The sequence below is a fragment of the Dermacentor albipictus genome, chromosome 4 (assembly GCF_038994185.2).
Source record: "Dermacentor albipictus isolate Rhodes 1998 colony chromosome 4, USDA_Dalb.pri_finalv2, whole genome shotgun sequence".
Lineage (NCBI taxonomy): Eukaryota > Metazoa > Arthropoda > Arachnida > Ixodida > Ixodidae > Dermacentor > Dermacentor albipictus.
The window spans coordinates 119926122-119948374 of record NC_091824.1 but is presented as its reverse complement, the minus strand read 5'-3'; the positions used below and the strand labels follow the sequence as shown (position 1 = coordinate 119948374).

At 41.7% G+C, this 22253-nt stretch overlaps 2 protein-coding genes across 5 annotated transcripts in view; one reads left to right on the top strand and one right to left on the bottom strand.

The window, feature by feature from the left end:
* Positions 1–5825, top strand: part of LOC135916023 (uncharacterized) — a 33046-nt gene extending 27221 nt beyond the window's left edge. For all 3 annotated transcript variants that reach the window (XM_065449228.1, XM_065449227.2, XM_065449229.2), the window contains 2 exons: positions 3463–3612; positions 5303–5825. In XM_065449228.1, the coding sequence (XP_065305300.1) occupies positions 3463–3612; positions 5303–5533 (381 nt within the window). In that variant the 3' untranslated portion in view covers positions 5534–5825. The remainder of the gene's footprint in view (positions 1–3462; positions 3613–5302) is intronic.
* Positions 1–22253, bottom strand: part of LOC135916053 (connectin-like) — a 193800-nt gene that overhangs the window by 74536 nt on the left and 97011 nt on the right. The gene's annotated exons all lie outside the window — the stretch shown is intronic.

The following is a 22253-nucleotide window of genomic DNA, read 5'->3' as shown; positions in this document are numbered from 1 at the left end:
AAGAAAATCAGAACTTGTTCACCGTAATTTCTGGCCATGGAATGTACATTCTTACAAAAAGCAACTATGAACTATTACTTTAGTAAAAGTTAGTTGCTGACTGACAATTCGAACACCAATAATATGGACATGCTCAATTATTCTAACAGCTCTGTGGCACCTCCACTGGCCCCACAGACTTTATGGTGCTTTTGGCAGAGCACGCACATGGATTTCTACCAAACGACGTGCTAAGCACATTAATATACTAGGACGATAGAAATTTCGAGCATCTTACTGCATGCTGTTCGATGATTCAGGCTCCGCCTGCATAACGGCATGCTAATTTGACCCCTGATTTGAGCAGAAATAGCTATATTTGGGCTTTGATATGTTGTCAGTATAGTAGTTGGCCATGTTGGTGGTGCCTCCATAAAGGCGAAACTAGTGAAGCCTAGTCTATGCAGCACTGATCACACCCAAATCGCAGGACAAGCCAAGCCTATAAGTTGCGTTTGTGCACTCAAACATTTGCGGCTTTTCATGCAAGTTTTACGTGTTTGTTCAAGCAGTTTCAAGTGGCACAAAACTCCACCCTTGATGTTTGCACCAACTAGGGCAGCGATTAAATGCACAACAACATGCATGCGATTTTCTGGTGACAGCGACAAGCAACAGAATTTGCTGTCACGAAAGGCAATCCACTGCTGTCGCTTGTCACATTACCAGTTTTTGGCCACCCAGAAAATTCCACTTGTTGCCTGGAAGTCTGTGCAGTGGGTTGCGCTGGTCATAACCAGGCAGCTACCAGGCAACATGGCAGCAACTCCCCTGTTTTGATCTGAATTCACTCTTGCTACTTGCTCTCCATCGTCTCATCTTATGCTGAGGACTGAGTATTGAGCTGTTTGTTTTATGACATTAGGCCTAAGGCACCACTGAGAGCCGCAAAAGTGTTTCCGCATATCTACTTACCACATTATGCCATGGCATTTAAAGCTGGTGACTTGGAACACACTTTTACTGGCGATGACGTCGTAAAACTAGTACAGTTGAACCTCGATATTTTGAACAGTGCGGTGATTGTTAAATACTTCAATATAGCCAGAATTCTATATATAAAATCGCATGAAAAATATGTAAAAACTTTTACAGGTCAATCCATGAACCAAGGGCACGATCGAGGATCGTTGTTCGGAGCACGCAATCGATTGCGCCACGTGCAATTGGCTAGCCGCGATGACTTTGCACGGCTGAACCAAATGCACGCTCCAAGCAACGATCCCTGATCGCTCCCCAGTGAGCTCATGCTGCTGCGTGTCTTTGTGGCTGCAAACCGTCATTCCTCGTGAGGCGCAGCAGGCGCAGAGCATGGCACCAAGGAGGAGTCAGTGCAGCAAATGCAATGCGTCATTGATGTTGTCAAACTAGCCAAGCCGGCACTTTTAATGTGTGCATCTATAGTGCACAGCACTTCGGCAGCTCATCGCGCCCTCGCTATCTTCCGAGAGCGTTGCGGGAAAGCTCGCCGCCTTTCAACAGAGTGCACGTGGTTTGGGGTGATGCATTTCGATACATCCATTTTATGTCTGACCCCGTTCGAAATGAAAAATTAACAATGCATGCAATTTTTCAGGTGATATAAGAAGTGTTCGATATATGCAACAATTCAATGTATCCGTGTTCAATATATCGAGGTTTGACTGTATATCTTGTACACTCCGGTTAAAATGCTTGTTTCGCAGCATGTTTATGACCCTTAGTACAGGCATGCAATTATATTTATAGGGACCGAGGTTAAGTTTACTACAACAATGAGTGAGTCGGTGAGCAAAAGACGTGAGAACTCTTCAGACCAATTTCAGGAATAGAAGAAGTTCTCTTTTATTCTCCTTTTTTTTTCTAATCTCGAAGCATGAGGCACAAGATACACGCGCCATTGGAAGCCATATATAGAAGGCGGCCAAAGAAGAACGATGGCTGCCAGAAGGTTGCCTCCCTTTCAGGAGAAGTGGTGCAGTGGTGCCCTAGAAACGACCTTTGATGCCTGGCGATTGGGTAGATCTGTCGTTTCAGCAGTTGTAAAGTCGTTCAAAGCAGATAATGATGACAAGGTTGCTAGGTAGGCTGGTTTGACCCTGTCTATCGCCACGACTTCTTCACGTGCGTTGAGATCGATGGTAACAATGTTTTCTGTCCTCTTGAGTACCTTAAGAGGGCCGTCATAAGGAGATGTAAGAGATGGTCGGATGCCTTCACACCATATAAAAATGTGGCTCACTGTGGCTTGCCTTTGCTGACAAAAACATTAGTATAGGATGCAACTCTACTAAGGCAAGGACGCAAGTGTGCAGACAGGAAGCGGAGCTGCTGAACATAGCTGTCCGGATCAGCCGTGGCAACAGTAGCTGGTTAAAAAAAAATCGTCAAGCAACCGCTGTGTTGTGCCATAGACCAGCTCTGCAGTTGTGCAGCCGAGGCCTGGCAGGCCATCAAGGCGGCTTTAAGTTGATGGTGTAGCTTATTTTGTAGGAGTCGCTTATCATATATATATATAATAAAGATATGTAGCTTATTTTCTGGCTAATTCGATATCTCAGACGTTCAGGACTCCCTGTCGAGTCTGGAATTATAGGTGGGTGACTGTAATTAGTAATGGTTTCTTGAACCATCCAGAAGTGAAAACTCGCCACAGCATATCAGAAATGCTACTATGGGTTTCCTGTTCAATTTCCCAGCCGTAAATGATAGTTTTGAGGTGTCAAACGTAGCGTATCAAAAATGGCTTTGTGGGGATAAAAGACCAGTGATAGTTTAGCATGCCTTAAGCATGTTGCCCTGTACAAAAATGACATACAAGTGAGCTCGCAAACAGAGAAGTAAATATCAAACAAGCGAATATGTACAAAACAGTAAAAATAATGTGATAATATGCAGTGAAATAATCATCATACAATAGGTTACATCCTCTGTCGTCCTTCACTATGTTCCCTTCCCTTGGCACTAATTCTGTAGCTCTAGTACTAGTATATAGCAGCTTTTATTCGAGAGCTTGAATTCGGGGGATTTCATTTGGTGAAAAAATGAAAGTAATTTACGCTGAATCTGGCCAATTCATCATGCCGCTAAGGGGTCACACTGTGGGATTTATAAATCTAGGAAGTCTAGTGCAAGCAGTTTAGGAAATTGTAGGTCTTCACTAGCATTGCAAAAATCAGGTCCTCTAGAAGGTTCAGTTACTCTAAGTGCGGCACCAGTTTTCTATTCTGTGCATTACATGATCTGCCCAATCCCACCCCTCTGGTCAGCTATCATCTAGCCACGTTTTATCTCAAATCCATACTGGCATATTTCTCTCCCATCATTATGATTAATTAATATGTTTCATTCCATTGCTCACTATGTAGTCCTGACTGCCTTACTTTTTCAAATTCACAAATTTCAATTTGCATGTTGATATGTTTTCTCTCTCTCTCTCTTTAGGAACAAAATGTTGATGATCCTTTTCCAACCACTGGATCTGACTTGGCTGGCTTTTGGGACATGGTCATGTTGCAAGTTGACAATGTACACATGTTGTTTGAGGAGCTCAGCATGCTTAAGGCAAACAATTGGGTAGAACCCTCAGAAACAGTGAGTACAACCCATGTGACTATTGTATTGTTTGAAGCTACCACACAAGCGAACCAGACATAATGCATTTCATACAACGGTGCTGTATGCTAGCCTGTAAATGTGCCATATTTTTGTTTGCGCATACATCATACACCAAAAAGAAGCCTTAGGCAAAGTAGCACCCGCTAATACATTCTTCACTGATATGCTTTCCTTGCTATAGCAAGGCTGAAGCCCAGCTTCTGCGACACTGTTGGTACACTCACCATGTTCACATATATATGCTTTTTAAGCTACTTTTGTGCACCATAGCGTTCTAGTTCTAGCGGTCCCATGAAACACTTGGAGGAGTTCTGCTGTGCAAGTTAAGTGGGGGTGCAGTTGATGTGCCAATTTGGCCTATGTCTACAAATTCATTCAGAGCTTGGGGCTCCATGTTGTTGCTGTAAAGGCAGAGTTCATACGTTAAGGCATTTCACATTGCCGTAAAGCCATATTGCACTTCAGCAGAGAGCACCACTCGCTAAAAATGATGATGACTAAGCATGCATGACAAGATTGTTTTTGCAGCTTTGCCTTGTGTTCACAGTTTTTCTGAGATGCTCCTGTAATGATTAGAATCTTGCTTTATGTGGTTATTTGTGCATTTAGGCTTTTATTTCTTTATATAAGGGAAGAAGGGGTCGTTATTGGCCATGCATGTACACACACAAAAATACAGCACTCACTATAAAGCAAAAGGAGGGCCCGGACATGTTCCAATGTCATTTGTATGCTGATATAAGTGGCCGCTTTTGCTTAAATTCGAGAAGACTTGGCCTCGTCAAATTTTTCACTCACTTGTGGCACTTTTTTTTCCTTGTCCCTTTCTTCAAGGGACACTAAAGGGGTATAGTAAGTTAGGCTGAATTAGTAAATTATGCTTCTGCAACAGCAAAATGGCCCCTCTTCTGAGAAGAAGCTTAGTAAGCCAGAAATGACGTGAGAACGTTTGGTGACGCTGCCCTAAAGTTACCACCTTCCGTGAGGTGGATTTTGACACTCTACCCAAATTTAGTGAATTGCTTATCACTAAAGAAGGACTATTTTGCATTCTAAACCAACCAAAGACTTGGCCTAGCAAGCTTCCAGAACTGTTTCGGCCTGAAAATGATCCAAATGCGAGAAAATGCTTTGAGATTCGGGACGTCACATTGACGTGCAGGTGTCAAAATTTTGGCACCATGTTTCAAGAAAAGTAAATTTTATCCTGTAGTATATACTCAGATATTTTGCACCCATTTAAGAAGAATAGGATTTTGAATAGGACATTTTACTAGTCCAAGGTGATTTAGAGTAATTCCCCAGTCAGAAAGGCAAGTTTAGCTGTAGAACACACTCACTTGTGTTCTGCAGCTAGTGCAATCAATCTTTTCCATGGGACATCCTGCGAGTAACACTAATGGCGAAGTGCACTCGCTCAAGATTACGTTAAGTTTGGCCGTCGGACAGGGCTATAAGTGGCACTTTAATGTCCCTTTATAGCTTGGTCCCGTGATCTAACAGATATACTTGGTAGGAAGTATTTCATGCCTTTCAGTCTCTATTTATTAGAGCCACGCTGCTTATCTTAGATTTACTTGAAAAGGCCATCAGTACATCTGGACCAGGTATATCTGGCATAGCTCTGATCATAGGTCTAACCGCTGTACTGTCTTGTCCTTTTCAGAAGAGCACAAGAGCGGTAGTGCCAAGACCAGCGAAGAAAGTGGCTTCTCGGTCTGTGCCAGCAAGTCCAAAGAGATCCGAGAAGGCCGAAGAAGCAGCCAAGTCACGCTTGGAAGCACGCAAGCGGCTCATGGAGGCCAAGCGGCAGGCTCGGCAGCAGCAGCAGTCGCAGACAGCCATGGCCCGTGACGAGGACATTGCCATTTTTGTACCACAGGAAAAGACCAACTGACTGCCCCCAGGCTGTATTGTTCGGCTAAAATAACACGCAGGGAAGGGCTCGGCTCTGCTCTGTTGCCTATCAAATAACATGAAAAGGAAAGCCTGCCTCGCACACAAGTGTTCCCTGCATGCAAAACTGCAGCACCTGCATTGTGGACTCCACACTGCTGTTGCCTGTGACAGTTGCATGCAGCACATGGTGGCATGGCACATTCTGACAGTCAATGTGTGAGGTGCACATCTCACCACAAGACTGCAAAAGCGGAACAACATATTGCAATGAAAGCGATTTGTTCTTTCCACAGATGCCACAAGTGGTTATCATTTGGGCTAGGAACTAAAGGTGGTCGTCAGTCGTTTGCCGCTGCCCTAGGCCTAAAATCATGATAGCCCAGTTGCAGGAAATATTGCATCGCATTTGCCAATTCAAATGACATGATGATGACCTGTATGTGGCAGAAGAGGCCTATGTGGTAATTGCAGTCTGCATTATATCACGCAATATTTTACATTGTCCAAAAGCCATTGCCAATGCAAAAACACGCAGTCTGGCATCACAACCTTCGCCTGGCCAACATCACAATGCATAATTTGTGTGCAAAAGACCACCTCTATGACTTACGAAACAGAAAATACTTGAGGTATAAAATGGGATGACAGCCTAAGCAAGATCATTTGCATGTTCTTTCTGCCCCCTCTCTGTAGAAGGCTCTGCACAGCTCTCTTATCATTGTCAACACATCTATAGTACTTCACTCCACACAGTTTTATTTCTTTCCCCCTCCCCATGTTCAACGACACATTTACGCACAAGGTTACTTAGGAACATGAATGTTAATTTTAAACATTCAGTTGCACTGATTGAAGGAAAGCTACTATGCTTACAGAGTTTTGGGACGTAGAACTGAATCTCTTGAACTGTAGGGATATGTACACAGAGCTGTACAAAACGAGGGCATGTATTGCGAATGCTGCATATAGACGACATTGTTGCTATTTTAATGAGCGCCAGCTAGGTATAGCAGACTATTGGCTTGTCTAGCAGCATAAATGCGTGTTTAGCAGATAGTGGATTTGTTTGTAAATCGTCTACAAAATTTCTCTTACCATTATTTTTAGTCAATGTGAAAAATATTTGGCAGATTCCAACTGGTTTTAATGTTGCTCTCCATTAACAAAAATAGTAACAGTAATTCTGAGTGCTTGTCTTTTTTAAATTAAGATTCCTTCCTGGACATTTTATTTCCCAAAACACACGAGCTTTTTCTGTGATGTACTTGTAGAACGCACACTTCTCAAATTTGAAGTGGGACACCACAAATATTTACACTTCATTAGACATGGCTCTCTATTTCTGAGACTTCAATGTGTTTACCACATTGAATCATAGTTCACAGGTGATAGTTTTTGTTGAAATTCTTCTTGGTGCATCTTTAGCTGCTTTCAGCAGATGTTGAATGTTGTTTAGTAGAATATTTTAAGGAAAAATCACAACTGCTGATCGATTACCTGTCCTAAATGTTGTCCAATTTCCGTTGTCCTAACCTTCTTTGTACAAACAGCTTCATTCTAGATCTTGCTCAAATTTGGGGTGATAGGAATGTAATCTTTACTTCCCGAAGGAAATACAGAAAGCAGCAACAAAATTCTACTTTCAGCGAGACATGTTTGCCACTGTTACCATAGGCATTTCATCATGAATGTGAATGTTGTCGTGGGAGCTGTCATTGTTTAATTACTGGGCTTAAGCATTCCACTGTGTCCTATATAGTCATCAGCACAAGATGTTAAGATTTTAGATGCTGCTGTTCAATTTAAATCAGTCGGGTACAAGAAAACAATTAAGCCACAATGCTACTATTGATTATTAAGTCCTTTTTAAAAATTTATTGTTGTGGCTTACATTAATTCAGCATCAGCAGCAATAACATGTAAAATATAATAGCAATTTTCATAGGCATCATTTGTGATTGATTTGTTGATCCACAAAGAAGTATCGACACTGGCATACGCTCTTAGATAGCCAGCTGTCAATAATGTGACAGTGTTGTCATTACCATTGCTGCACGTATCGATTCTTGTGTCTTAAAGGAGCCCAGCATAAGTTGTTTTCCTGTCTATACTATCGTTGGTGTATTTGTCTGGTTGTTTCAGTACTCTGATGGTCATGTAAACTAACAATGAAACTGTATTAAATGGGCAATGTGCGTTAGTAACATTGTTTTGATAACATCACAAGAGTTTGCTTAAAGTCCCGATAAAGTTCAGTTACATTGTTAAACGGCCTTTGAAGCTTCGCCAGAGTGCTCAGAAGTGACCGGTAGAATGTGCCATGTTTCTTTCATGCTCTAATTTTTTCAGAGATTACGTTTTGCAGTGCATCTTGTTTAGTAATAGATTGTATTGCTCACTTCTTGCTTACTTTGTTCCTTGTTAACCGCAAGTATATGTGATCTCTCTAAATGCCAGAAGAAAATGATAATTTTTTTGGTGCAAAGAACAGTGCAGTGCCTTTGGCCAAAACCGTTCTTTGCCTTGTAGTCTCTGCATCGGGCGCATTACCCAATTAGGACAGACAGTAGCACTGTTCCCTTCACGGAGAAAATTGGTTTTCCGGTGCAATATTGTACACGGACATCTTATTTTTTTTTTCCTGATTTATTCCACTTAGAACGCAAAAGTACCGAATGTAAACAAGATATTAAACAATGTGCACTGTGAAATTACATTTCTGTGCGAAATTTCAGCACAAATAAGCCAACAGTCTTGCCACAAAAACCATTTATGCAAATTATACGAATTCTTTCTTCTCAACACATCTGATAGCTTAATGATCTTAAGAGAGTGAGGTACTTGCGCATGCTCACAAGGCAGTCTGGTAATAAGCCTAGCAACAAAACTACGTTTTAGTTTCGAATATTCAAGACTTCTTTTTTAATGTCTTCAGGGAAGTTTTCAAAAGCCTTTGATGACTTTGATGATACGACTATTTGAAATTTTTGGTGCAGTCTATACCGCTGGTGTACTGCTGATTCCTACTTTTTTGAAGTAAGCAAAGGTTGACATTGCAAGACCACGTGAAAAGTCAAGTTAAGGTCTGTAAAGGAGTATTGGCACTATATTTTCGATTCTTTTTTTTTGTTTTGCATCAAATGAAAGTCTGGGACCTCTAAACCACAGAAAAAATACTGGCAAACCTCGGAACACTCTAAATAACTTAATGCAATATCTTTTCTATTGCCAGTTTGTTTCATTTCCACTGTGTAATGACGTCAGTGCGCTGAAGGTAATCATGTGGCAGCAGGACGTTGCGAGGTTTTGGCGCCCACTGCGGCTCCCATGGGACTGTATTCTCCGTCATGACACATGAACCTCCTGTGGAACAAAACAAACTGGCTCTAGAAAAGCTAATATATTAAATTATTTAGGGCACTCTGAGGGTTGGCAGCATTGTTTCTAGGATTTATAGAGGTCTCGCACCTTCATTTAGCACAAGAAAAATGAATAGACAAAAATATCATGTCAGCACTCCTTTAATATGTTGGAATTGGTTGCTGAAAATATTTGGCATGTACATTTGGCCACAAAGTTTTGCAGAACATTTGATTTGGAAAAAAAACGAATATCCGCGAGACGTGGATGCATGGCCTCGAATTCAAAGTTTCAGTCTACCAGTTCTCGTAACCTACACAGTGAACCATGAAATTAGAAGCGCCAGGTCTTAGTAGAGTAGGAATTCACAATTGTCAGGGAACATATGTCCCCCAAACTTTTGTGGCCAGCTGTACCTGCAGATTCCAAGCAGAACCAGATGTACAATATAGTTTTGTGTCGTAACCTACTGCAGTCAACTTTTGATGCATTTTACCTAGAGCTTTAAAGGTAACCTATTTAATGCATATGGGTTATCACGATCTATGGTTGTAAACATAATGAGAAAAAAAAATGCTTGAATGCACAGTGAAAGCTATGAACACTGTGTTCGTTTTGGTAACTCTGTATGCAGAATTCTACTCGGAACCTCAGTTTGATGCAACTGCAATACTTATTGATAAGCAAGTTACCTTTCCAAATAAGCAAACTTCAGCAAGGCACCTTTGTTGCAGAAATATCTTGTTCGTTAACCTCACACCGCGATCACACACAATACCTGACATGTCTCCAATAAAAAAGACTGCCGGAACCGCTAGGCAAAAGGACATTGCTAGTAGCAATATACAAGTAAGGCAGCCATGCAATATGTATACGACTCATTTTTATCAAAAATACAGACTACTCCCTTTAAGACAAATTCTATTAAAAGGAAGTTGCAGCTATTTTCTTCCATGTTCAAGTATGTGTAGAACTCGGCAATGTAAAGCTCGTGGAAACCACTGGACTGTCTCAAAAAAAATTTGTTCTCTCCCTATACAGACGTGTGAAATGCAGAACTGATCTTATTAGGCAATTGCAGCACCTTCCTGAATTAAATTTGTTGCATTTAGAAGAAAAGGTTTAATTTCAGTGACACTTACAGCAACTTAAAAAAAGATACGCTTGGAGTTTACATCTTCGTAATGTCACAGTAAAATAGATGTATCACAATTCTGTAATGTATAGAATGCAGATTACAGAAATGTGGTATCAGTTCCTAATGCGAAGTCGGGAGTTGGACTCTGTTTTTATCAGAGGTTTAGATTTTGCATATGCAAAGTTAGGGGACGCAAACTGCCCGGTTTACAAAATAACTCCAGAAGAGTACAAGAGCATGCAAGCAGGGCTTGGTGCTTTATGTAAACGAAATCTAAAGCTCCCGATTATATTTGTATATCTTCAGCAATTTTTGTTTGGTTTGAAGACCAAAGTCTACATTTTCTCCAAACATCCACTAAAGTTTTAAAATTTTTAAGCAGTCTTTATCTGAAATAATTTAGTGGCCAACTGATGAGAGAATTTTGGCAGTTCATGTGTACTTGAATAGAAAAATTTGATCTGGCCCCAAACTAAAGCTTCTTTCCTGGTAAGCCCAAGTCTCTGGTACAGTTCAGAGCTCTTTGTCGCCTCCAATATGCCCAAAGCACATCCGTTAAGCCGAACTTCTGAAACAGTGAATGCATTTGCACAAGCCCTTCACATTCTCCTTGAAAGGAGTTTACTGTGGAGCTCAGGACAGCATGACTTACATGGATGTCTAAACTCTTATGACCCTTCATTATTGGCTAATAAGAAGGGGAAACTGTGTGTTTCTATCAGCTGCTTATGGATGATGTGTCACACTTGGAACACACTGAGTTTTCCAGTGCTAATTGCCTTTTACGTGAGCACTTTTTAAAAAGATCCAGAAGCAGATATTGTCAAGCAGAATTGTGGTACACATTTCAAGCTACACATAGATTTAGGATAACAGATCACTGGTGTGCGGGCTTATACTGGAGCACATATCCAACAAGTAGCAACTGCTACTGTTACTAGTGGCAACATCTTGTGATGCTGCCTTCGCCCATATAGTGCACTATGTTGAATGAATAAGAGTGCCAGGTATACATCACTCTTTGTGCTAAAACTGCTGACTCTTTCCTGCTCTAACTTGGTACAGAGGCAATATTCACTGCTGGATCCAAAGATTGCATTCTGCCAGCCCCCCCTCAGCATATAATGGCATTTCAGCACTCACAATACGGAGCATGCTGCCCCCTGCTTGCCTTGAGACTGCCCTGGACCTACCCTTGGTAACAATTTTCAATGAGTTTAATACCATATTTGTAGGCATTAATTACAGGTTTCATCTACAATAAATCCGAAGCACACGACATTACACAAAAAATTTTATTCTGCTGCATAGGAAGCGCTTTAGTCATGGCAACATTCAAAACACTGTGTTCACCAGAGCTGTGACGGAAGGCGCTTTCATTCCGCTGACATGTTCTCTGAGGCGAGTCACTGCAGTCAACAAACACTTTAGATTTATTGTGGACAAAGCTGATGGGAGAGGTAGCAAGTAATGCCTGTAAAGTATTCAACTAAACTTGCTGCTAAATGATGCCTCTGAACAAAATTAAAGCACGAAAAGTAAGCGGTTTAGCAACAAGGAGTCATCTATACCTAGTGCCACTATTTATGCAACAGTTGGTAGATTGAAACATTCTTGAAACAACCTTTTCCATAGAACGAGTACATGTACAAAAGTACTTTCTGCAGTGATTATGCTGCCACCACCTTGTTTCCACCACCAAATTTTTGGAATGCGGTTAGTCAATGTTGTAAGAATTCAGCGTGCTTTGGTAAAACACGAAAAGCCTCAGCGGGGGGCCGCGGCAGCTGCATTTCGATGGGAGTGAAATGTGAAAATACCCGTGCACTTAGATCAGGTGCACGTTAAAGAACCCCAGGTGGTGCATGTTTTTGGACTCCCCCACTATAACTTGCCTCTGCAGCTTGCCTCTTAATCAGATCATGGTTTTGGCAAGTAAAACCCTATAATTTAATTTAATTTTTAATAGAGTTCCCTCCAATAATTACTAGAAGAAAGTCTGACGCTGCGATCATTCAGGTCCTGCGGGAATGATGGTTAGTACATGGATTTCTCTGATCATCTTGCTTGTGACTTCAGACATCCGTGAGGCTTTGTTTATTACACTTTAGCTGCCTTCATTGTTCTATATTTCAAAGTAATTTATTCTTTTCTAGATGTAAAAGACTATACAACATGCATAATCACATCTAATTGCAACGGTTCAGCTGATCAAGATTGCCAAATTGAATGTGTGCCAAGCATCTCAACGCGCTGGCTTGCTTGCGAGAAATTCATAAGGGAGTTCAATGCCACCTGTTGTTGCCTGCGTTCATGGTGCAATGTTTTCATTATCTCACTTCTGTTCTAGAGGTCCTGTGTTGAAATCCTGCCATCAAACAGTTTGTATAATGTTTAATTATAACGCAATACTTTGTTGAAAATTAAGAGTTTACAAACCACAAGGCGATTTGAAGCCAGAAGGACAAAGTTCAGGTAAATCCATGTATTAAATATCATTCTCACACTAGCTGAACCGTGCTCCGTTTGCAGCTCCTGTGGGCATTAGCGCCAGAGTTCCCTCTAGTAATTAATGTACGAAACTCTGACCTTAACAGTACACTCGACTGGTTCATACCGCGCTCCAGCTTGGTTTGCAGCACTGCAGTGCCGCCTTCTCGAACATGAATCCTGTGAGAACCTGTTCCAGACTAATGTTTAGCTGCTTCCAGAGCTATGGAAGTTGCCATGTAATTGGGTCATCCTGTTGGATCTCCGTCACGCTCCCAGCTTGAAGGTGCGAGTGCTTCTGAGCATTGTAAGATGAACCAGACGAATGTGTTCCGAGTATTGATTACGACCAGCCAAATGTAAGCCGCATGGCCAAAGTGCTCAAAAGTGACCAGTTGAGTGCCACAAATCTCCCATGTACCAGTAGACCCTTTGTTTTGTTCGGTAAAACGCAGAGGGACAAAGTGGCACCACCAACACAGCTGCTTGATATCCATCTTCCAGTATTTCAGTACAGGCGTGTGCTAGTTAGTTGTATCCTAAAACAAAACTATGCTAAAATTGTCTTAAGCCACTTTCATGAAGAACATATTTAGCAGGTAAGAAGAGAACTTGCAAGTAAAATCAAAAGCGAACTCAAGCACTCTGCGTATCTGCCGTGCTTCATTGCCTGTACACGATGACTGTGGTGAAATCTCAATATATTGGCCATAATTTTTGTAGGTGTTGTTTGTTTCTTGTCCTCCTGTTCCCATCCTTATGAAAACAACCACCTTTCCTTTAGGCCATGCCGAGCTGCAGAGAAAAGGCCGATTTCATTTGAAAGTGCAAAAAAAGAAAGGTGCTCAAGGACCACTAAAAACCCACCCTTCACAGATTGTTCTGAGCGTGTTGCGTATTTTTCTTAAGCCTGTATAACCAGCTCATCTTTTACATTCCGAAGGGTTGATGTTGCTATTGCATACTTTTTAGCCTCGTGTGTACGCTTCTTGCCCAAGATATTTTATATGCGCGACTTCTTTTTTATTACATGTTGCGCGAGTATTTATTTGGATATCTCTGGCACTGTTGTCAAGTCTCTTCTTTTTCATAGGGTGTGCCACTGCAACTTGTGACAGCTTTTTTTTTTTTTTCAGCGGTGCATGTAAATGAGCACGAAAGGGATCTTGTAACAGCAGTGCGATAAGAAATTAACTAGACACTCTTGTGCTAAAATTGTCAGCTCCTGCCTTTCTACATGTTGTCAAGTTGTCATGAAAACAGTACTTCAAGTTTAGCAGATGTCATTGTATAAAGTAATTCTTATTTATTTAGCTTAGCAGTGCTATTCAGTTTGTCCTGTTTCGCTTGATTGTGTTTAATAGTTTGTTAGTGAGTGCATGAAAGTTGCAGTGTCGCATTCGTTCTTGGTTGCAGTGTCTTCATTCTTGTATGTGATGTAGGTAGCTTTCACTCACACGAACTGCATAGTTTAGGGAGGCATTTGCTGGTATTAATGATAATGCCACACCTGCAAGCTAAACAGTGTTGCTTCATGCCTAATCGCTTTTCTTCTTCTGAAATGGAATCTGTGCTTCTTTTGTTTCTTGTTTTTTTACTGCCATGAATAATTTTACTGTTGAGTGTACCACTGTAGATAACTCGTCCTTGGACAAGAGATTCCCCAGAAGTGTTGTTCTTCCACACATTATTCTCCAGGTTGAATAAAGAGCAGTGTGGTGTGAGTGAATTTATCGTGCCACTGCGGAAAGCGTTTTTCATACATGGGTATGTTGACAATTCGCTTTGCAAGGAATAAATTGCATAAATGATTATGTTGGTGTCTTTGAAAGCTTACTGCTAAATAGCAAAAGGTGCACATTTATCTTTTTTTGTTGTGTTGTTACAGAAAAGCAGCAGTGGTCAGAGAAACATAGAATCTTGTTCTGCAAAGCAATCTTGTGCAAGAGCTGAAACTAAGCATTTATGACAAAGGAAGCAAATGCAGGACAGACTGTATAGAAAAAGGTCAAAATTACAAAAAGGGCGACATGGAAATCCAGTAGAGTGTTGATTATGTGAAGCTCTTGGTACCTATTAAAATTTGTTGTCTTCCAAAACTTGCATGGTCCACAACAAGCAATAGCCATAGCACCAATGCAAAGGTCAGACATTCTGGTTTGTTTTACAATGATTCCTTCAATTCTTCTTCAATTCTTATTTTATGTTGAAAAAAAAACATGGAACAAGTCTTTTTAGGCTAGGTATGCCTAAACCAGCTTCAGTGTTCTAAGAAAAATGATTGGTTGCAATTTTATGAGGCAGAGTTGTTGAATATCATATATAATACACCATGCAGTTACGGGTATAGTTTGTGACCATGAAAACACGTTTGAATTGCAGAAAACTTTCAAAAAAAAATATTGCGACCATTGAAAAGATTATGCATTGCTTTAAGAAATGGAGTGTATTTCTCATAGCTTCATGTCTTGCGAGTTGAATTAAAATTTAATGTCATCCTTAATTGCTTTAATATCTAGGCAAGGTCATATATGGACTTTGGCTTTATAATGATTTTTACTTTGCATTGTCTATAGGACTTTGACACAAACTGAAGGATACCTTCTATTTCTTCCTAAAGTTATTTGTTGCTACTGCTGTTATTAGCTCTTGGAATATCGCAGGACCCACACTCTCTTCATTGTAAAGACTGCTGGTATTCAATCTTTTTTACATATTCTACATGAATAATAGTCCTAAGAGTATAGCCCATAGAAACGTTTTATTTTGCCACCAAACTTTCTTTTTTTTTTTTGAGAAAACAAATCTATTATCTCTCCCAGAAAATCCATTACCGCATGCTGGATCACATCATTATTCATCATCAGCCTATTTTTATGTCCACTGCAGGACGAAGGCAGCAGACTCCAATTATCCCTGTCTTTTGCTAGTTGATCACATACTGCACCTGCAAATTTCCTTATGTCATCACACCACCTAGTTTCCTGCTGTTCTCAACTGTGCTTCCCTTCCTTTGTCGCCCATACTCTGCCGGTCCGCCGGTTATCTGCCCTACGCATTACATGGCCTGCCAAGTTTCATTTTTTTCTCTTAATGTCAACTAGAATGTGGGCTATCCCTGTGAGCTCTCTGATCCACACCACTCTCTTCCTGTCTCTTAATGTTACGCCTAGCATTTCACTTTCCGTCGCTCTTCCACACCACTCTCTTCCTGTCTCTTAATGTTACGCCTAGCATTTCACTTTCCGTCGCTATTTGCGTGGTCCTTGTTCTCGAGCTTCTAGAACTGTTAACCTCCAAGCTTCTGCCCTATATGTTAGCACTGGTAGAGTGTAATGATTGTACACTTTTCTTTGAAATGACAATGGTAGACTCCCAGTCAGGATTTGGTAATGTCTGCCATATGCATTTCAACCCAATTTTATTATTCAGTAAATTTCCTTCTCGTGATCAGGGTCCCCTGTGATTAATTAACCTAGATAAGTGTACTCCAGCACAGACTGTAGAAGCCGAGTGGCAATCATTAATTCTTAGTCAATTGCCAGGCTAGTGAACATTACCTTTGCCTTCTGCATAATAATCTTCAACCTACCCTCAGCTGCTGTATCGTAAATGATATAGCGTTAAATGCTTGCCTCACAGAGCCACCCGAATATATTTCTCGATCAGAACATCGCAGTAGGCGAATAAACAGTAAATAAATGTCATGATATATTTTGTGTGCTGATTGTATAAATTGTTAAAACAACTTGTTTATTTATTAACCTTTTTCGTATTGTATGACGAGCCGCGACCGTACATTCCGGGCAAATATGCATGATTTCTCTTCGATTCTGCCTTACTAGAGGAAGTCGTTCTATACATATCGCATATGATAGATACATGACGCGACAAGGGATTAAATTTTGATTACTTTCTTGATAGTTCTTGCTCCATTGTTGTCGAGGAAACCCTTCTGGAATATGCAACACTTGCTTGTTTTTTTCACTTACTACATGGCCAACATGCACCTCAGTGTGCGCTTTTCAAATGTGGAAGACTCCACAAGACTCGTGAATTCCCTAATAGCCACAAAAATACAGTAGAAATACCTGATTGATCTAAACATCCAGCAGGAAATCAGATGTCCTGTGGGCATACATTACATGCACAAGCAAAACATATATTAATGAATACATCTATGAGATGTCAAATTCAGATACAAAACATTTAGATGTCCACTGTCCAAATAGTTTATACTTCAGACGTACAGTGGACAAAGCTTTAGATGTTCATAAAACGTCCATAAAAATTATACTTCAGACATATATTGCACAGATAGTCAATGTCCATGGGACATCCATAAACTTCGTTCTTTAGGCATGCATAGTATGCCACGCATAGAATTTGAATGTATATAATCTCTGACCAATTAAAGCCGTCTCTTTGGTCATGCTTTTCGCCATGGATTTCTCCCTGAATATGAGATACATATCAACTTTAGTGTCTCTATAGCTACCCGCCGTGGTTGCTTAGTGGCTATGGTGTTGGGCTGCTAAGCACGAGGTCGCGCGATCGAATCTCGACCATGGCTGCCGCATTTCGATGGGGGCAAAACACGAAAACACCCGTGTACTTAGATTTAGGTACACGGTGAAGAACCCCAAGTGGTCCAAATTTCCTAAGTCCCCCACTACAGTGTGCCTCATTATCAGAAAGTGGGTTTGGCACATAAAAGCCCATGATTATTTTAGTGCCTCTATAGCTCATTGTCCTTGCCGCCGTCACTGATAGCACATCAGATGTTGCATTAAGACAGGGAAATTTGCTTAACATGCTGGACGACAAAACTCGTGGCGATTCAGATTTGTATCATCCACCATGGCCTGAGAGAGCATTCAAGTAAACCCAATGATTGTATCATCACTCGACTGTGAATTGCCATCGCCAGTTTCATGGCAGCTTGATACTGTTTTCTTGACTGCTTATTGTAACGTTGACCTTCAACAATGGGGATTGAGAACAACATCCCACAGAGGTGCAGTGCTAAAATGGATAAACCCGGTAAATGGCCTGTGTGTTGGCTGGCGCTTTTTTGCTCCACCGGTGTGCGCTGGACATAATAGCTGGGAGCAAAATGCAATCACAATGTGTCAGAAAGGCCCTTGCTTTCATTGTATACACCACAACGCATCAGCTCGATGTCCCCAGTGTCCACCGGTGGTGCAAAAAGCGCCTGCTGCTTAACGGCTGCTGTAGGCTGATTATCGCATTTGAATTACAGCTTTGCTGAGCACTGTGAATGACGAGAGCTTAATTCTCACGTTTGCCCAAACCAAAAGCCCCCAGATATAAATCTGGGCACTTATTTCTAGGGAATCTTACTTCTAAATGTGCCTGCCTTGGTACTATATGGAGGACAAAAAGGGACTTTGCTCCGTATATCCATGTCACTTAAACTTCATCTAAACGGGATCAGCGGCCGATGCAGAGTTCGTAATGATGAACATCAGTTTTCTGCTGAGAGCGGTTGGCCCGCGTCACTGGGGAGCACGTAAAATAAGGTTTGCTGCTTTGCAGTGCTTATTGCGCGCTCTGCCAGTGCCATCGGCAACGAAAGGAATGCATGCCACATGGGCATGCTCTGTCACTCTGCTTATGCGCTGCCCAGGCATGAACAATAACGTAAGTATGATATGCAGATGAATATTTTACAATAAAACCATTTTGCTGTAACAACTTGTCGTTATCCATTGGTCTATGACCGCTAAAATGGCATCTACCAAGAGCCCTCCCGTCCCCCTGCCCCTGTGCTTCGCTCCAAGTCTACATCTGGTTACTCCAAGAGTCACCAAAACTGTTCTGTTGATTGTGAAGAGGCAGTGGTGTACGAACTCCATTGTCCTGCAGTAGAAAATAGGTCTAGCTGTACATTGTCTTAATGTCTGCTTAAGAGAACACAGATTAAACATAATCATACCGTAACAGTCATCTTGAAAGACGGCGTTAGCGAAGAGAATGCGAGGAAGAAAGCGGAGGAAAAGCGTGCAGTGGAACCATGAAGCGGAAAGTGGAGGAGGAGGGTATGGCTACAGTGCACTGTAATATTTTTTATAGATCGAAGGTCCCCTGGAACGAACGAAGGGGCCGCGCCGCATCCCGCATGTCGCGCCAAGAGACAATCGTAGCGGTGGCGCTGTCGTCGCTTACTGCTGAAGCTGTCCAGAACGCCTGCATTTGGCGCGCGCGTGTAGTGGCCGGCGAAAGCGCGTATAGTTGCGTGTTCTTAGCACGTTTAACGCATCCATTAGCTCTAAGCAGCGCCTCAAGTGCTGCTACGCGCCAGAGTGCACAACTGGATATGCACGGGCCAAAAATGCGCATAAACAATCCCTGTTTAAGGCGCCTGCCGATCTAGACCGAAAGAAGGCGACAATGGGAGAGAAATTTGCACAAGGCCAACAAAAGCCGCTCGCTGAAAACTGTGTGGTTTTTCGAGCTTCACATCGAGCCGCGCTACATCATAAGCGATTCTGGTTACTGTGCTTTGATTAGGCGCCCTCCGAGGGCCTGCGTTCATCTCTGCCCGGAAGCAACGAAGCTTTAGCTCGGGTGCCCCTATATAAATACATGTAAAAGGAGAATTCGTTTTCCTCGGCAACCACCGCACCAAATTTGGCGAGTTTTGTTGCATTTAAAACAGAAACCTTAAATCTAGTGCCTGTTGGTATCGAATTTTTGATTTAGGTTGTCAATTCTTTTATTAAGAAGTGGGAAAAATCGAAAATCGTTAGAAAACGAAACTATCAAGTTTACAACTATGCAACTCAGCAATCAAAAATGATATCACAATTATGTGAATTGCATCTAATAGTGCATCTAAAGCGGACAAAAGTGATATGTTACACATGAATCTCAAAAACTTAGTAATATGGAAATACAGCTTTTGCAGAACCCTTGTACACAACGTAACAAATTCACGTAAGATATAAGATGACATATCGAATTAATTGGTCCATTTTCAATGATCTAGTAGATGCCGTTTACAGAACCGCGATATTTGTTCTTGCCGCAAAGATAGTCATTTGTAAACTTCGTGCTTCTATTTTTTTCACACTTTCAAATTTTTGAAAACCTTTTCATTAAAATTCAGGCCCTAAATTGAAATTCCGTTTTCAACAGTCGCTAGAACTGAACTGTCTCTCTCAAATTTCCCTCGCAACAGATTTCATTTAAATCTGTCAAACGGTTAACTTAGAAAAACGTTTTTGCGTTTTACATGTATTTGAAAAGGCTGCGTGGCGTTGGGCCCGAGTCAGATTTGCCGCAATGCATTTATGTGAAGCGGTAAAGCTTACAAATGTTGCGAAGGCGGTTTTAGTTTCGTGTCCGATTGCAGCACGCAGGCAATTTCCGGGGCAATTTTTCTTTAAAAAAAAAGAAAGGTGGGGGGGGGGGGGGCATGCGTTAGAATCGGGCAAATGCAATAACCTAGCATTGTGAGCTACTGTTATTGCTTGAAAATATTACATGGGCGGGTCGAATTTAGGTGTTTTCGGCGAGAGATGATGTGTGTTCAACGCATTCACTGTCCCCTAAGCTCCACCGAGACAGGCGTTGCACTAAAGCGTCGCTATCCCGTTCACCATAGGGGTCAGGCGCGTGCGTGCTGAGAGATAAAGTTTAAATCATTCCGTGAATGAAAATTGTAGGATTGAAATAACGAAAGTGGGCACCGACTGAGATCTTCGGCATTGATCGACTTAAGCGAAAAATCGAATTAAGCGGAATCGAACTAATGAAATTCTACTGTATATAAAATTATGAATTATCCGGGAATATACTTTTGAAGTCAGCGCATCGTGCTGCTTACGTCTGCCTTCTGTCCTTGTCCGCTGGCGCTAAAATTATATCCAAATTAGAATGCTAACACGAGGGCCCAACATAGAGCAGCGCCAAAGAGAGCTATTCGCTTTAAAAGAATCCTCCTCCCACTCTTCCATAGAGCTTCTTGCCCTCTACTAAAATACACAAGTGCCAAGTAACGCGTAATGCATGGTTGGTTGGTTTCCACTATAAGTGGCTCATGCGCACAACAGGGAATATCCAAGAATAGCCAAGAATCGGGTGAGTCAGGGAAACAATTAGACAAATCTAAAAAGATACATCAATGTGGAATTTTCAATAGCTAAAAAAGATATAACGATGTAAGCATATAGCAGAGAAATCGTCCCGATTTTATATACCTCACAAGAGCTGCAACGTCATACCTATGACAATGTCCTAGAGACAAGGCTCCCAAAGGTATAGAATGGTGTTGACCTGGAGGCTCAAGGATGGTTGTCCACCAAACGAGTGGTTAACAAGGAGGTTTTAAATTTTATTTTAGACCTGCTTGACGACTACCAAACGGAAAGGGGCGTGGTAATAAACAAATGGGGCGTTTTCAGATATGCGGCAGTAACTAGAGCTTTGGGAAAATATAGACTCCTATTATTTTTCCTTGTTTATGTCTTAAGCACAGGAGCTTAGGGACGTCGTCCAAACATGCGCATTGACGGGGCCAATGACCTCCAGCCCCAAAACATACCACAATAGTGGACCTCAAATGTCGCTTCTATTTAAAGTTATTAAATGCGTAAGCATTTCTATGACTTCCCAACGAGGAAACTTGTCCGTCGCGTAAGACAAATCGCTATAAATATGTATAAAACGAAAGTTTCTTTGAAGGCTTTGTTGAAAGATTTGGGTTTGGAATAAAAGCCATCTCTAGAACAACAAGTAGAGCCGACTTGGAGCACTATAAACACCAGCAAAATTCCGAATTTGCGAAAATTTAATGCCAAACACGCCACATCCCCATTGCGTTTCGGTGGTCGCGGGATGCGCCTTCCGTTGGGGCGTTGCTTCACCGACTGAAATGCCACCGATCTATAAGGGCTTATGCGCTTCACGTCATGTAACACAGACAGGTAAGCAGTCAATGGCTTGATAAGGATCATAGGAAGTGATGAGGGGACGTGGATCTCATCGTGGTTGATAATGGTTCGACGTGTCTGGATAAGATGCTAAAGAGAGATTAGAGCTCATAATGGTCGGATCAATTCTGATAATGTTAATAAGCAATGATGACGGTTGACAAGGCTCGAATCGAGTCTTATAAGTTTAATAACAACTGATAAAGGTTTATATGAATTGGATGTAGGGTGATAAAGTTGATAAGGATTGCTAGTTGTTGATAAGCTTTATACTGGTCGGATCAAGATTCAAAACACTCATAATGACGCCGGGCGGCATTGATATGAGCAAGTGGCACAATACTTACGCATACTTAGACAACTGTATGTCTAAGACAACTTAGACATACAGTATGTCTAAGACAACTTAGACATACTTACGCGTATACTTAGACCATAATTTTGTGCGTGCGTGCGTGTGTGTGTGTGTGTGTGTGTGTGTGTGCGCGTGTGTGCGTGCGTGCATGTGCGTGTGTGTCTGTGTGTGTGTGTTTGTGTGTCTGTGTGTGTGTGTGCGTGTGTGCGTGCGTGCATGTGCGTGTGTGTGTGTTTGTGTTTGTGTGTGTGTTTGTGTGTGTGTGTCTGTGTGTGTGTTTGTGTGTCTGTGTGTGTGTGCGCGTGCGTGCGTGCGTGCATGTGTGTGTGTGTGTGTGTGTGTGTGTGTGTGTGTGTGTGTGTGTGGTGCAGTCGTCGCAGTGGTTAAAACCTCACGATACGGTACTACCATAGAGAAA